Raw genomic sequence first — 14,986 nt, forward strand, 5'->3', positions numbered from 1 at the left:
GTGGGACTCCAGCCACTCATCAATCCAGAAAAACCCTCTATGTGAGAAACTGAGCACTCGACACGACACACTCCCTAAGCATAGAGAGTGACACTCTACGCCCCGTGGCTATCTGAAAGGAAGGATCAATATAGCAACCTGACCGGTGTCCCTTCTCTACCCTGTCCCGGTGCTGAAGTAAATAAGTGGAGAGAGTGAAGGAGAAACTGTCAAGTAGAACAAAGCTCCGAAGTCACTTCTGGTTGGTCGTTCTGTGTAAAGAGCAGATCCAATGAGCATCTACTCTCCACAGATAGGTCAGTTTCCAAACATGTAGACAACGATCCCCACTTCTTATAGCAGGAAATGTGCTGAGAACCATCTCTCACATGTTTAAATGGTACATGCATACATGTGTATGTATGTAAAGTTTATTTTAGAGTGAAGAGATTTATGTTGATGTAGTGTAATTATCCAATTAAAAATTATGCTGATTAGGGATGTGTGTGTATGAAAATAAACCAGGATTAAGTACCAGAAAGGGGCCTTGCCCCTAATGGACATTTCTTCCATGTTCTCCACTCCCCTGACTGTAATAGCCAAGTGGGACATATGATCTGAAGAAAACAGAGTGGAGAAAGGGCCGAGGTTGGGGAGAACTGCTACTTTCAGCAAGGACTCAGGGAGGCTCTAATGAAGAAGTGAAGTCAGAGCAAAGACTAGGTTGGGATGACGTAAGGATGCTGGTGCTACAATCCTCAGCTGTCCAGTCGTCAAACACGTCAACTTAAATGCTAATGTTGGAACCATATGCAAAAGATTTTGATTATGCTTATATTCAGCTTTAAATGTGGGAGACTTTTAAATGCACTGTCTAAATTTGACAATGAAAACTAGTTTACTGCTGTGTTTTAACACAATTGGCTTGCAAGGCATTTCTCAGCTATTCAGGACTAATCATGTGGTAACAAAGGTGTGAGAAATCTCATTATGAAACCCATCGCTTTATACATTGCATATGCAGTAATTATTTTAAAGTCAGCGCAACAAGTAGTAGAACCAGAATCTTTTTCAAATGGACAAATTGTCTCAAATATGACTGCTATTTAGTCTTGATGGAATCATTAAGAGAATGAGACCAAAATATACATGATGGTCTAGAGTTACAAAATGGCATATTCTTAGGGAATGCACCCGCATTATCAGAGTGTGAACACTAATTGTAGATATAAGTGATGAAAAGAGGGAATTTGAGGATACACTAGAGTCTTTTGAGCAAAGCACTAGGTCCCAAGGCGCTTCAGGCATTCGTCCTGTAGGGGCTAGGGAGTTCAACCTTTGTTTTCTTTACAAAGCGAGTGTTCAAAACTAAGTTACTTCCTCACTTGTGTTTCTTTTGGGTGTCCCACCGTCTCCTGTTGTCAGACAGAGGTGAGTACATACACCAGGTAATACTTGTTCCTACGCTTTTCAAGTGACAAATGGTGTGGCCAAGGCCTCACATGTTCCAGCAAGTCCATACTTTCAGAGCAGTGATATCACGACGCCACTTGGAACCTCTTTCTCGAAGTCAGAGCTGCTCTCTGGTAAGATTTAGGTAGATACTGTGAACCTGAAACACAAGACACACAAGCATTTGCCTTAAAAGATTAAAATTCACTGGGCAGTGGTGGCACACACCTTTAATCCCAGCACTCGGGAGGCAGAGGCCTCTGTGAGTTCGAGGCCAGTCTAATCTACAGAGCGAGATCCAGGACAGGCACCAAAACTACACAAAGATTGCTTGTCTGCTCCATGCAGTCCATATTTTGAAAAATAAAAAATTTTATTTAACATCATGTTTACATAAACTACAAAATCGTCATATGCAAACACCATCATGGAAAATCCTGAGTAAGGGGAAGGGATCCCCCACCACACCCCACAACCAAACCCAGGAGCTGGGATGCATTCTCCCCAGCTGAGGAGTTTAAAAGAACTTTTGCTGCAGAGATCTGTCTAAGGCCCAGGATGATGAGGTGGAAGGTACCTCTGAACCATTGTGCCAGCCATGAAAGATGGACCCCCATTACTTGAGATAGCCATCTCCATTTTTTTTTTCCTACCACAGAACAAACAGAAAGCTCCTGGTGATCTTTGTTCTGGAAGCAGAGTTCACAAGAAAGTCACATGCCTGGGTGTGGCAGTACACACCTTTAATCCCAGCCCTTGGGAGGCAGAGGTAGGTAGATCTCTGCAAGTCTGAGACCATCCTGGTCTACATAGTGAGTTCCAGGCTAGCCAAGGCTTAATAAAAGGAGGGAGGAGTGACTGAGGAGAACAACTGACATCATGCACATATACCACACCATACTACACACACACACATACACACACACACACACACACACACACACACACACACACACACACCATACACACACCATGAAACATGGCTGCCCTTAAGAGAGAGAGAGAGAACGATCATCCCTAATGATGTCAATCAAGACTGCCAGGAAGGATAAAAAGCATCAAAAAGCTATTAAACAAGAGGACAACAAAAGGCTTAAGGGTCCAAAGCATTCATGAGCACAGCATAACTGTGCTCATAGCAGCCGCAAGGTGGTTATCATAAATTCAAGGCTAGCCTGGGCTATCTAGCATGACTTTCCCAAAAAGCAAGTTTTAGGGTGTAGGTAAGTGGTAGACCCATTTACCTTATACATAAAGGACTCTGGGTTTGTCTCCTCATTAAAACAAAACTTCTGAAATCTGTGACGTCGCTAGGCTAAGGAAGGCTGATATAAAACAGTAATAAATGTGTTATGCAATGCTAACCTAATTTAATTTTAGAATTATGACTTACTAAAAATTTCTCTTCCAACAATACATTTCCTTAACATTTCAGCTGCCCCTATCACAAATGGCTTATAATTCTGAGCAAATGGTGCATGTCTAGCAACTAGCTATTATTCCCTTGTCATGGATTTTTCCAGGGATTATTTTACCCACGTGGCTTGACATAAAACAGAAGACCTTGTCCAGAGAGGTTGAGACATGCCCGAGCTTACAGATCTGCACATCCCATGCTATGCTCCCTCCATGGACAGAAATATGACAACACTTTAAAAATCAAAACATCACTGGTCCCCATCCCACTAGAACTTCCTTCAGCCACTAGGCCAAGCATAAGTACTTTTATGTCAAACCCTACACTGCAAAACATTTAAGAAGCCTCTATTAATTTTCTCAAGCACTGTCACAGTGGTTTTTTTTTTTCAGGTTGGATCCAGAATAAGGGTTTCATTTAGCAGGACTGAAATCACAGTGGGAGAAGCAGACGGCGGCCTCTCTGAAGGCAGCCCGTCCTTCGTTTCAAGAGAGCGAGGTCTTGCTTGATTCATAGCAGGTCTCCCATTGCCACTTGCCACTCAGCAGTTGATAAGTGATGGTCTGGCATGGTGTCTGAGGTCAGGCCAACCAACCATGGACCACACGCACCTGCTCTTCCTTCCTACATGGTCAAGGCAGAGGCATCGAGGTGGATAATCTTCAATTTCATTTTCTGAGATTTTTAAATCTCACGAATAGCACCATTGCACTCTCTCTCTCTCTCTCTCTCTCTCTCTCTCTCTCTCTCTCTCTCTCTCTCTCTCTCTCTGTGTGTGTGTGTGTGTGTGCCAGTGTCCTCCTCCTCCCCTCCTCCCTCTTTTTCTCTGACACCCTCACTGTGTAGCCCGTCTTTCCAACCTCTTGCCTCAGCCTCTGGAACACTCAGATGGCAGAAGTATGTCACCACACCCAGCTCATACCATTGTCTTTACACATGGAGGGATGCTAACCTGTCAAAACACTTTGACCTGTCCAAGTGTGAGCAACAAACTCCATAGGTGTCAGGGAACCCTTCCTTGGTGTATCTGACTGTTAGGAGAAAGAGAAAAATGGGGTGAGCTGTATTGTTTTCAGATTTTTATTTAAAATTGAAATTAAAGACAACACAGAACCTACCCGGAAGGTGTGTGTGGTGCTGGGCCTTGAAAGTTGCTCCAGGACAATGGTTCTTTCTCGAAGAGGCGACCGTTCCACACTGTCAGGCATCGCACTCAACACACGGTTTTGCGGATGCCTTCCTCTGTACTAAGTGGAAGACAACATGTTCTTTTAAAGAACAAACACAATCCTCATAACAACAAAAAGAAACCTATAAATGTTTCAGTTGTTCACTCATGTATCCAATCACCCACTTACCTGAACATTTTGATGTACACATTGCTAAGTGTATGCTTTGCTGTGGAAACATCTAAACATGAGTCTGTGTGTGAAGTATGTGTCCCTGTTACTTAGCTCAATAAAGCTGTAGTGTAATGGCATACAAACGGGGTTCAGAGACCTTACCCACATAAAGTTGTACTCATTAAATTGGACTAGAAATGTAATAGTATGCTTTGAAACATAGACTTGTTTATGTGACATCTGCCTTCATTGATTACTTTATCCTAGGATTCAACAGTCTAGATCCACAGCGCTTGCCTTCTGGGAATGCGTCCTAGCGCTGCTTAAGGTGTGTGTGAGACAAACAGCTTTTGTTTTCTCCCTCTCTGCTTTACGTTCCTACTACTGGAACTCTCCTACACCTGTATCGCCCTGCAGATATAAGTCGCTTATAGCAGAGTAAAGTGTGTGTGGGAGTGGGGGGTGGGGGGGGTGTTACTGTGAGCCTGGGAGAGGCCTGGTCATACACACTGCCAGCAGCATTCACTCCCACCCCATCTTCATGATTGTGTGGCAGAGCTGGGCTTGGGTGATCGGCCTCTGCCCTGCACAAACATGGAAAAGGTTAGCTATAAAAATAAGAGCAGATGTAAAGGACATTGATTACAATTTACTGAGCTCTTACTTTGTGCAAGGCATTTGAAGTTTATGAATGCATCTGATGCGTGTCAGAAGTCCTTGATGCAGGAATGGCTATTATGCTTCTAAAGTGAGAACTAAGATGGAGGACCATGGAAGTAACGTGCATCAGGTCACAGGACCTGTGTGGCCACACTGAAGCGCAGCCCCTCACCCTTATGCTCTTGTCTCCACTATACCAGCCAGAATTTCAGGTCTTTCCTTAACGCCCGGGCTTTCCAATTCAGTTCAAGCTGAGGTTTATTTCCTAAAAGGGTGAATCGGTCTCCTCACTCTCTTGAGACTCTCACAGGCCATTCAGTTACTACAAGTGGATTATGAAGACATGTTGAACACAGTCAACTGATCCCTTTTCAGCATGACTGACTTCTCTGAGTGCCAAGATGATTTTCCCACAGACTGTCTAAATGATTGCAATTATAATGGAATTCATCTTACAGAAACAGGGCGGGATCCGGAAGCTGCTGTGTTCTGCTCCCCAGCCTCAGCGCCTATTGGGGGTAGCCGGCTCCGGGAGGCTGGAATTGCTGAGAAAGGCGGGTGGTCAATGCCGGTTTGCCTGCAAACACAACAACATACAAGTAAACACCAGAGCACACAGAAGAGAAAGGGACAGTCTGAGCTACTGATTGCAACCGCTTCTGAAAACAGTGACAGCAAGCTGCATTTCAGGGAGGTAAATATGAAGCCAGGGCAAGCAAGGCAAACCTTGACCATGTTTAGCAATGAGTATCAGTCTGCATCTATTGAATGCATGGCTATGCTAGGAAGAATGCAGAATATAGGTGTTCAGGATAGATCCTCCCCAAAGGATCTGAGAAGTTAAGGACAACGCAAATGAGAGCCATGCAACCCTGCAGTATGATCCAGCATATAACAAGGTGCTGCAGTATAGATTCTGAATATTAATCTATTAATTAATATTAATCCTGAATAGTAATCTATTAGTGATAGAGATTTGCGGAGTGGAACCATCAATGAAGAATATAATTAATTATAAAAGCGCAGAGCTTAAATGAGGACAATTGCAAAGCTTTACTCAAGATACAAAAAAAGCAATGTGGAATTAGTGAGCAAACATTGTTTGTCGGGAGAACGAGAGCCACCAGGAAGAACTGTGATCCATTTTCTACGTTTTTCATGGTTTGATGCTGTGATTTCCATGTGATACTTTAGTTTTGAATTTCACACACTGGTAGCCAAGTTCATTTTTTCGTGGTTTGAGAAAAAAATCCTAAATAAAATATAGTAATGACAGGAGAGTATCCCTATCAGGCATCAGTATTTAAAAATCTGCCCTCCATGCCGGGCGGTGGTGGCGCACGCCTTTAATCCCAGCACTCGGGAGGCAGAGCCAGGCGGATCTCTGTGAGTTCAAGGCCAGCCTGGTCTCCAAAGCGAGTTCCAGGAAAGGCGCAAAGCTACACAGAGAAACCCTGTCTCGAAAAACCAAAAAAAAAAAAAAAAAAAAAAAATCTGCCCTCCTTTTTTGTATAAAAATAGATATTTTAGAAACAACTTGAATTAATTTATTCACTAGTAATGAAATTATGACCTTTTCGAAGTAGTAAACTTTTGACCAGTAGAGGCTACAGAGAAAGAAGAGGTGCCCATGCTTCCAGTGGATCTATAAACAGGCACAGCCGTTCTAAAGAGCATCCTGGCAAACATATGAATATTAAAAATATCCATAACCTTTGACCTGACAGTATTGCTTCTAGACAGTTCCAGCAGGAAACAATTTAAAGGTGTTCTTACTAAGAGTGATACAAAATGTCCACTATGCTTCATAGTGATATTATAAACAACAAATGGGAAATTTCACTAATAGCGAATACTAAATAGCCATATAGCCGTTTGATTAATTTGTGGTCATTAAAATCACTCTTTCAAAAATTTGTAGTCTGGGGAATACCAATGTTACAATGTCAGAGAAAAAAAATTATATAACAAAGGGATGCATTATATGACAGGTAATTCTAGAACAGAGGGAAAATACTAGAGAAGAAACAGTCAACGTCTACATAAAATTGATAGGAAGTTAACCAAAAGTTATGACTCAAATGATCCTTGACTTGTATACTTTTTTAAAAGATTTATTTTTATTTTTAGTTATGTTTATTTGTGTGTCTGCCACATGTGCGTGAGAAGGATCAGATTAGGGCATCAGATTCCCCAGAGCTTGTGATACAGGAGAGTTTGAGCTGCCCGCCTTGGGTGCTGGAAACTGAACTCGGATCCTCTGGGAGAGCAGCAAGTACTCTTAACTACAGAGTCATCTCTCCAGCCTCTCTCTTCATATTTTTGATGTTGGGGTCATATTCATCAATATTTGGTAAAAAAAAAAAAAAAAAAAAAAGTAGCGGTTCAATAAATGGTGAAGACCAAGGCTAAGGGTATAGATTAGTGGTAGGGATTTAGGATGAGGTCCTGGATTCTATCATCAGCACCAAAATAACAACAATAAAGAAAAGAGCTGGGCGGTGGTGGTGCATGCCTTTAATCCCAGCACTCGGGAGGCAGAGGCAGGCAGATCTCTGTGAGTTTGAGACCAACTTGGGCTGCAGAGTGAGTTCTAGGAAAGGCACAAAGCTACACAGAGAAACTCTGTCTCGAAAAACAAACAAAAAAACAAAGAAAAGAAAGAGTACAAATAGATATGAAGTATTGGCAGTAAGAGGATGCAAACCTGGATGCTTATGGATGAAGAAAAAGCGGTTCAGAATCACGATAAGGGAAGAGAGCAGTAAATGATTACATATTGTCAGAGGGAGAGGTCTCCCCAAAGGGGCAAAACCTGGACTCTTCTTCCTGAAAAGTTCAGCAGCTGATTGACTGGGAGTACCTCAGCCATGCATTCAAGCGCTTTGATCATCAGCAAGAAAGATGCTTCCAATTTCTTTCAGCCTGTTTCCTCAGCTTAGATCTGGGCATACTATGGAGGTTTGTAGTACAGAATAATTACAGTTTACTTGGATGTTGATTAAAAACAATAATAATAAAGTAACAGCTGTTATTATTACGGTATTTCCTGACAAGCAGTCAGAAGGAAGCGCCTTGGAGTTCTGTGATGAAGGAAGAAACAAATAATTTGCTCATTAGCCTCTAGTGTTATTTCCTAAGAAAGCCCTTTCTGTTCTAAAAAAAAGATGAAAAACACTCCTTTAAACTTTTCAAAAAGACTCATTTTATTTTATGTGTATGGGTATTCTGTCTGCATGTATGTCAGTGTATCACATGCATGCAGTACCCCTGGAGGTCAGAACAGGGAGTCAGATCATATGGGACTGGAGCCAGAATATGTAAGCTGTGATCTACCATGTAGGTGCTAGGAATCGAACCTGTGTCCTCTGGAAGAGCAGCCAAGTGCTTTGAACCACTGGGACATCTCTCCAGATCCTGGCCCTTTATTTATTGATTTTTAAGCATTTTATATAACCCAGATGTAGCTCAATGATGGGAATACTTTGAGCAATGCAGCCTCAAGCCATCCCGTCATGTGTAAGTGTCACACAATGGACCTATGATGCCAGGAGTCAAGGCAATCTTAAGTGACCACTGTCATATACTTGGTCCGTAATTGACCAGAACATTAGTATCCGATGCATGACTGTGCATTATTTTACTTAAACCCTTCCATAAAATGTGCTTTGTAATTTTAGAAGCATTAATGATCCATTTTACAATGGGGCCACTAAATTAACCCAAGCTCACCCACCATCAGTTTAATTTTCCTAGTGGTCTGAGCTTCAGGACTTTGCATGGACTTTTACTCAAGCTACTCACATGGCTGGAACAAAATCCAACAGATGAACTCATTTGGAAGAATCTGGTGTAAAATCTGACGGCGGCGGCGGACCCTTTCACCAGATCCTCCAGTTCATCAGCCCTAACTGGCAAGTGCCCCTGGCCCCTGTGGCCTTCAGTCTGACATGAAAAAAAATAAATAAAAAAACAAGACTCACAGTTTCGTTCCCCTGAGGATTTCATCACTATAGACGGTGGGGGTTTTCAGTCTCTGTGGGTCTGAAGCAATGGAAGGGAGTCTCCTATGCACTGGTGTTTTCTTGGCAGAAGTCAGTGGTCCCCGAGGGTCTGGGATGCGGCCCAGTCGGTGACGTGAAGATGCACCGACCCCTGCCCCAGACACTCTGTCGTCTTGCTCGTTCCTGGGGAAGGAAATGTCAGTTAAGTACCCATACCTAAGTTTCCTGAGGGCAGGAGACACACAGCAGCAGAAGAAATGGACATTTCTACTGCTATGTCAGTGAAGAGCAGGAGGGGAAAGATTGATAATCCAATAGGAAAGCCTGAGAGAGGAAGAGTTCATAGCTCCAGTCCCCTTTCCTCATCCTTTCCAACCTACTACACAGCAGTGATCATTTTGTGGCTCATACCAGAAGAATCTGCTTCTGTCCTTGCATGCTGGGTAATTCTTTCTTTTTCTTTTTTTAAAATATTTTTATTTTATAATTAATTTAATTTTACATATCAGCCACAGATTCCCCTGTCCTCCCTCCTTCCACCCCCCAGCTTCCCCCTCCCCCATCCAGTCCCCATTCCCACCTTCTCCAAGGCAAGGTCTCCCCTGGGGAGTCAGCCCAGCCTGGTAGATTCAGCTGAGGCAGCTCCAGTCCCCTCCTCCCTACACCAAGGCTGAGCAAAGTGTCTCAGCATCAAGATACCCAACAGTCCAATTAAAAAAAATGGGCTATAGAGCTTAAAAGAGAATTCTCAACAATAGCTCAAATGGCTGAAAGACATTTAAGGAATTGCTCAAGATCCTTAATCATCAGGGAAATGCAAAGCAAAACGACTCTGAGATACCCATCAGAATGGCTAAGATCAAAAACACTGATGACAGCTTATGTTGGAGAGGATGGGGAGCAAGGAGAACACTCCTACACTGTTGGTGGGAATGCAATCTTGTACAACCACTTTGGAAATCAATATGGCACTTTCTTAGAAAATCGGGGTTCAACCTCCCTCAAGGCCCAGCTATACCACTCTTGGGCATATACCCAAGGAATGCTCAATCATGCCACAAGGACACATGCTCAACTATGTTCATAGCAGCATTATTTGTAATAGCCAGAACCTGGAAACAACCTAGATACCCTTCAACTGAAGAATGGATAAATAAAATGTGATACATATACACAATGGAGTACTACTCAGCAGAGAAAAAACAATGACATCATGAGGTTTGCAGGCAAATAGATGAAACTAGAAAGTATCATCCTGAGGGAGGTACCCAGACTCAGAAAGACGAACATAGTATGTACTCACTCATAAGTGGATACTAGATGTAAAGCAAAGGATAACCAGACTACAGTTCACAACTCCAGGGAGGCTACCTAGTAAAGAGGACCCTGAGAAAGACACAGGGATGACCAGCAACAGAGAAATGGAGAAGATCTACATGAGCAAACTGAACCTGAGTGGGGGTAATGGAGGGCAAGGGTTGGGGGAAAGAGAGCTTAGGGGAGCGGGAGGTCCCAGCTAGATCAGAAACAGAGTGGGAGAACAAGGAAAGAGATACCATGATAAATGAAGACCTCATGGGAATAGGAAGAAGCAGAGTGCTAGAGAGGTACCCAGAAATCCACAAAGAAACCTCCACGATAGGCTACTGGCAATGGTTGAGAGAAATTCTTTCTTAATACTTACTGTGTCTTATCTGCCAAATAGGTGGGTCTCTGCTGCAGGGGCTTGGCTTGAATCATCATTACACCACTCAAATCACTATAGAAGTTGCTGGAAAAGCGATGGAGCTGAGAAAACTGAAAACAGAATAGCATCATTAAATCAATACCCAGGCCATTTTGTTGATAGATGCCTGTTGGGAATCAGCAGGCAGCAAATGGCACCAATTAGTGAGTGAGAGGAAAGTGTAAGAGAGGTAGCATTTTAGAAATAGATACAACTATAGATGCCATCTTCATAGAATTCATATTCATATGAAACAAAGCAAGGGGGATTGTATTGAATGTATCAGAGACCAAAAGCAATAGCAAGCAAGTAGCAACTTCAAAAGTTACTTCTGAAGAGGAAAAGCAAAGAACAGGTTATCATTAAGGTCTTATGCTAGACAGCGAAGACAGACTGGAAGATTCAGCTTCACCCTGAACTACAAGCCCCACTCAGGACTGTTTCTGTTCAGTGTTATGACGGTTTTCTGTTTATATACTCCATGCTAGGTCCGTATTTTGTCTCTTGGTTTTTTGTTGTTACTGTTTTGGCTTTTGTTGTTGTTGTTGTTTTTCTTCTTTCTTTCTCAGTTTAACAAATCTTACTCATCATTTAGGCTTACACAACGTTGTAAAAGGTATGGAATTTTTTTTTCTCTGAGCCCCACAAAACTTACAATCTAAAGCAATTTAATTAAATGGAATATATAAATAGCATGTGGTTATAATGGAAGCCAATACAGAGTGTCTACTTGATACACTAGTGAATGGCTTAAATCCATTAATTCTTAGAACTTCCAACTGCACAAATGACACACAGAATAACAATGAGTTTTTGCAAGAAAAGGACTCACATTACGTCAGGCTGCAGACTTGCACCCTATATATAAAGCACAAATCCTTAGCTACTCTACCAGCAACTGTACTGCTTCTGTGTATATGTGTGTGTGTGTGTGTGTGTGTGTGTGTGTGTGTGTGTGTGTGTGTGTAGGGGGTAAGGGTGTGTAGCTCTAGAGCAGAACTTGCAAATGGTCTTTTTACTCTGCTCCCCAACACAAGATGGGCAGAGTTAAGCATCATGTTCAGTCTCCCAGCTACCCCGAAGATTCCCATGAACAAGCCAACCTTCTCTAGCCTCGCCTGCTACTCCATCTTTAAATAAAGACAAAATGATGAAAGACTGCATTGAGGGCTTATGTAGACTCTGTGCTGGAGCCCGAGAACAATCCTTAGACCATATACCCTTACCCTCAACACATATAGAGACTAATACGTGGAAGAGCTAACACATGAAACAATACCTCGAGGACACACATTGTCTCTTAACTCCCCTGATTTTGCTCCAGTGCCCTGTGGCTTCCTGTGTTCTGTCATTTAAGCTCTCAGTCCCAATGCTGGTCTCAGACACATCTGTTTTCACTGACACACAACCATGCCGGGGCTGAAATGGCCTCACCCAAAACCCCACCCATGCTGTTCGTCTCTTCATGTTCCCGCTCAGGTGTCACCTCTACAAAGGTCAACCCTCCATCTTTAACCAAGACACACAATTCTCTCCTCAATTCTTCAATTTCCTCCCTCCCTCCCTCCCTCCCTCCCTCCCTCCCTCCCTCCCTCCCTCCCTCCCTCCCTCCTTTCTTTCCTTCCCTCCCTCTCTTCTTTCCTTCCCCATCCCTCGCAGAGTGTATGCTATCTGACCCTGGGCCATAGCTTTGTTTCACTAGGTTAGTGACTGGTTTCATTCAACCACGTATCTTCCTCAAAACATCTAACAGGGTACATACAATATAAACAATGAGTGCTCCACGAACTCTGTGAATACTCATTAATATGTTTTCCACTTCAGTGTAAGGGGTGGAGATGGTTTATGATGGCTAAATATTTAGAAAAAAAAATGGCGTTTTGCTCTCCTAAAATGTAGAAACTAGTTCTGTATCTCAAATCGATGCCAATTCACTAAAGAAAGCTGTGATTCTCTTAGACACCAAGAGACAACCACATTACTTTTAATCTTATTGACAGACAACCACGTACTTTTTTTTTTTTTATAAGCTATTTACTACCTTTTGGGGGCAACTGTTGCTGTCTTAAGTTGTTTTTTGTTTTTGTTTTTGTTTTTGTTTTTTAAGACACCTTCAAGCATAGTGACATGAGCTATCCAGTATCCTCAAGTACAGCAGGGTGTGAGGTACATTAGGGAGAGAAGTGAATAAAACAACGCTCTTCTTCACAAGCAGATGCAAAAGGCATAAAAATAAAGGGACAGAGAGACAGAGTATCAGTGCACCTACCTGGGGTGGATTAAAGTGGGGCATCAAGGATGTGTGCAGAGTTTCAGAGCTTCGGGACGGGGGGACACTGGAAACATCAGTGCAGAGACGAGACACGAGCACGTGTGGAGACTTATTTTCAGCCACTTTCAAATTTTCTTTATGTTTTTTTTCATCTGTGTCAACAGAAAAAATCAACAGGAAATGTATGTCCTGAGTTACCAGGAGTTTATGCTACAGACATTGATCAAACAACACTGCAGCAGAGGACAGAGACTCCGGGGGACAACCGTTTACTGAAATGATCTTATCAGAGGTAGGAGAACAGATTATACAGAGGGACAAAGAAGATTCTCCAGGACAAGGATGTCCCTTTTAGGTGATCAAAGATTGCCTGTGTATAAGGCAGAATGGTTACTTCTTATTGCAGTCATGTTTTGGGTCCAGCCCAAACATAAGGTGGGGAGTGAGGGCTGTCTTGGTGTGGTCTTTTCTATTCTTCCCCAGAAGCCAGGCTCTGTAAATCAGTACCTGTGAGTGCAGATTCCCAGGTTTTTCTAATGAGATCTTTCAATAGTTCTATCACATTGGTCCAAACATGATCAAATACTTCTGCTGCCACAGCATCTCTGATACAGTCATGAGGGGAAATGGGAGGAAGCCCATGTCGATGCCACTTCCTGCTGCGGAGTGTTGAGTTTTGTTCCAGATGCTCATCTCCACTAAGGATGAAATCAACTCTAATTACTAAAATAGCCAGGGTTAAGGTCGAAATAATTACCTATGTGTTTTTAATCTATCTATCTATCTATCTATCTATCTATCTATCTATCTATCTATCATCTATCTATCATCTATCTATCTATCTATCTATCTATCTATCTATCTATCTATCTATCTATCTATCTATCTATCTATCTATCTATCCATCCATCCATCCATCCATCCATCATCTCTATCTATCTATCTATCTATCTATCTATCTATCTATCTATCTATCTATCTATCTATCTATCTATCTGTATCTATCACCATATATCTTGTATGATACATTCCTTGTAAACATCCCCTTGTTATTTTTAAAACATACAACTTTAATTTGTCAATTAAAAGTCAACAACTGGGGCCGGGCGGTGGTGGCGCACGCCTTTAATCCCAGCACTCGGGAGGCAGAGCCAGGCGGATCTCTGTGAGTTCGAGGCCAGCCTGGACTACCAAGTGAGTCCCAGGAAAGGCGCAAAGCTACACAGAGAAACCCTGTCTCGAAAAAACAACAACAACAAAAAAAAAAACAAAAAAAAAAAACAAAAAGAAAACAAAAAAAAAGTCAACAACTGGGAAAAACAAAACCGAAAAGAAAAAATGACAACTTCACTGATCTGTTTTATTCATTTTCTCTTGAACTGATATTTCTTTATTTCCACTTTGATCTTTGTTATTTCCTTAACTCTCTGGAGACTTAGTTTCTTCTATTTTTCATGTGTAAAATTAGCTTACTGAACGTCCCTCTTTATTGCTATTTCTTCTTACTGTCTGTATATATGATATGTGTTGTGTGGGCATGTGCACCACGGCATGTGTGCCACGGCATGCATGTGGAAGTCAGAAGACAGCTTATTGGGAATAGGCTCTGTCCTTCCACTACACGATCCAGGGATCAATCTCAGTTCATTAGATTCACACAGCAAATGCTTTTACTCAATGAGCCTTCTCACCAGCTCAGGCCCTTTAATTCTAAACATAGGCATTTAGTGTTACAACACCCTCTTTTTGACCTGCTATGGTGGGGGGCCATCGATTTTGCTGTGTCGAGTTCCCATCTCCATTGGCTTGAGATGGAGTGACAATTCAAGAGTATCTATCTAATTTCTCTCGATGAATTTTGTGGCTTTCCTATAGATCTCTATTTGAAAGCCATGGTGCTCAGAAATGATGCTCCATGTGACTTCATGTGTTTGCCAGGACTTGCTCAGTACCCAGTGACTTTTGAATGTATTGCTTTTGAATCATGAGGCAAATATTTATGATATGTCACTGTTGTCTAATAGAAAATATGCATTTAGCACCAGTATTGGAATTTCCTCTCTATCCCCCAGGAAGCTAAGTGTAAGGAACCTGGAGCTGCAGGGCATGAGGCTCCAATGTCCTTGTCCACTG

The 14,986-nt window shown here is 42.3% G+C and overlaps 1 protein-coding gene across 1 annotated transcript in view; it reads right to left on the bottom strand.

The window, feature by feature from the left end:
• Positions 1 to 587: 587 nt before the first annotated feature.
• The window catches only part of Fam149a (family with sequence similarity 149 member A), a 48,338-nt gene continuing 33,939 nt past the window's right edge, over positions 588 to 14,986 (bottom strand). The window contains exons 7-14 of the mRNA XM_059244788.1: positions 13,361 to 13,551; positions 12,851 to 13,005; positions 10,540 to 10,652; positions 8,835 to 9,038; positions 5,308 to 5,428; positions 3,967 to 4,095; positions 3,801 to 3,879; positions 588 to 1,591 (exon numbers count right to left, since the gene is read on the bottom strand). Of these exons, the coding sequence (XP_059100771.1) occupies positions 1,518 to 1,591; positions 3,801 to 3,879; positions 3,967 to 4,095; positions 5,308 to 5,428; positions 8,835 to 9,038; positions 10,540 to 10,652; positions 12,851 to 13,005; positions 13,361 to 13,551 (1,066 nt within the window). The 3' untranslated portion in view covers positions 588 to 1,517. The remainder of the gene's footprint in view (positions 1,592 to 3,800; positions 3,880 to 3,966; positions 4,096 to 5,307; positions 5,429 to 8,834; positions 9,039 to 10,539; positions 10,653 to 12,850; positions 13,006 to 13,360; positions 13,552 to 14,986) is intronic.

Source organism: Peromyscus eremicus, chromosome 17 (genome assembly GCF_949786415.1).
Source record: "Peromyscus eremicus chromosome 17, PerEre_H2_v1, whole genome shotgun sequence".
Lineage (NCBI taxonomy): Eukaryota > Metazoa > Chordata > Mammalia > Rodentia > Cricetidae > Peromyscus > Peromyscus eremicus.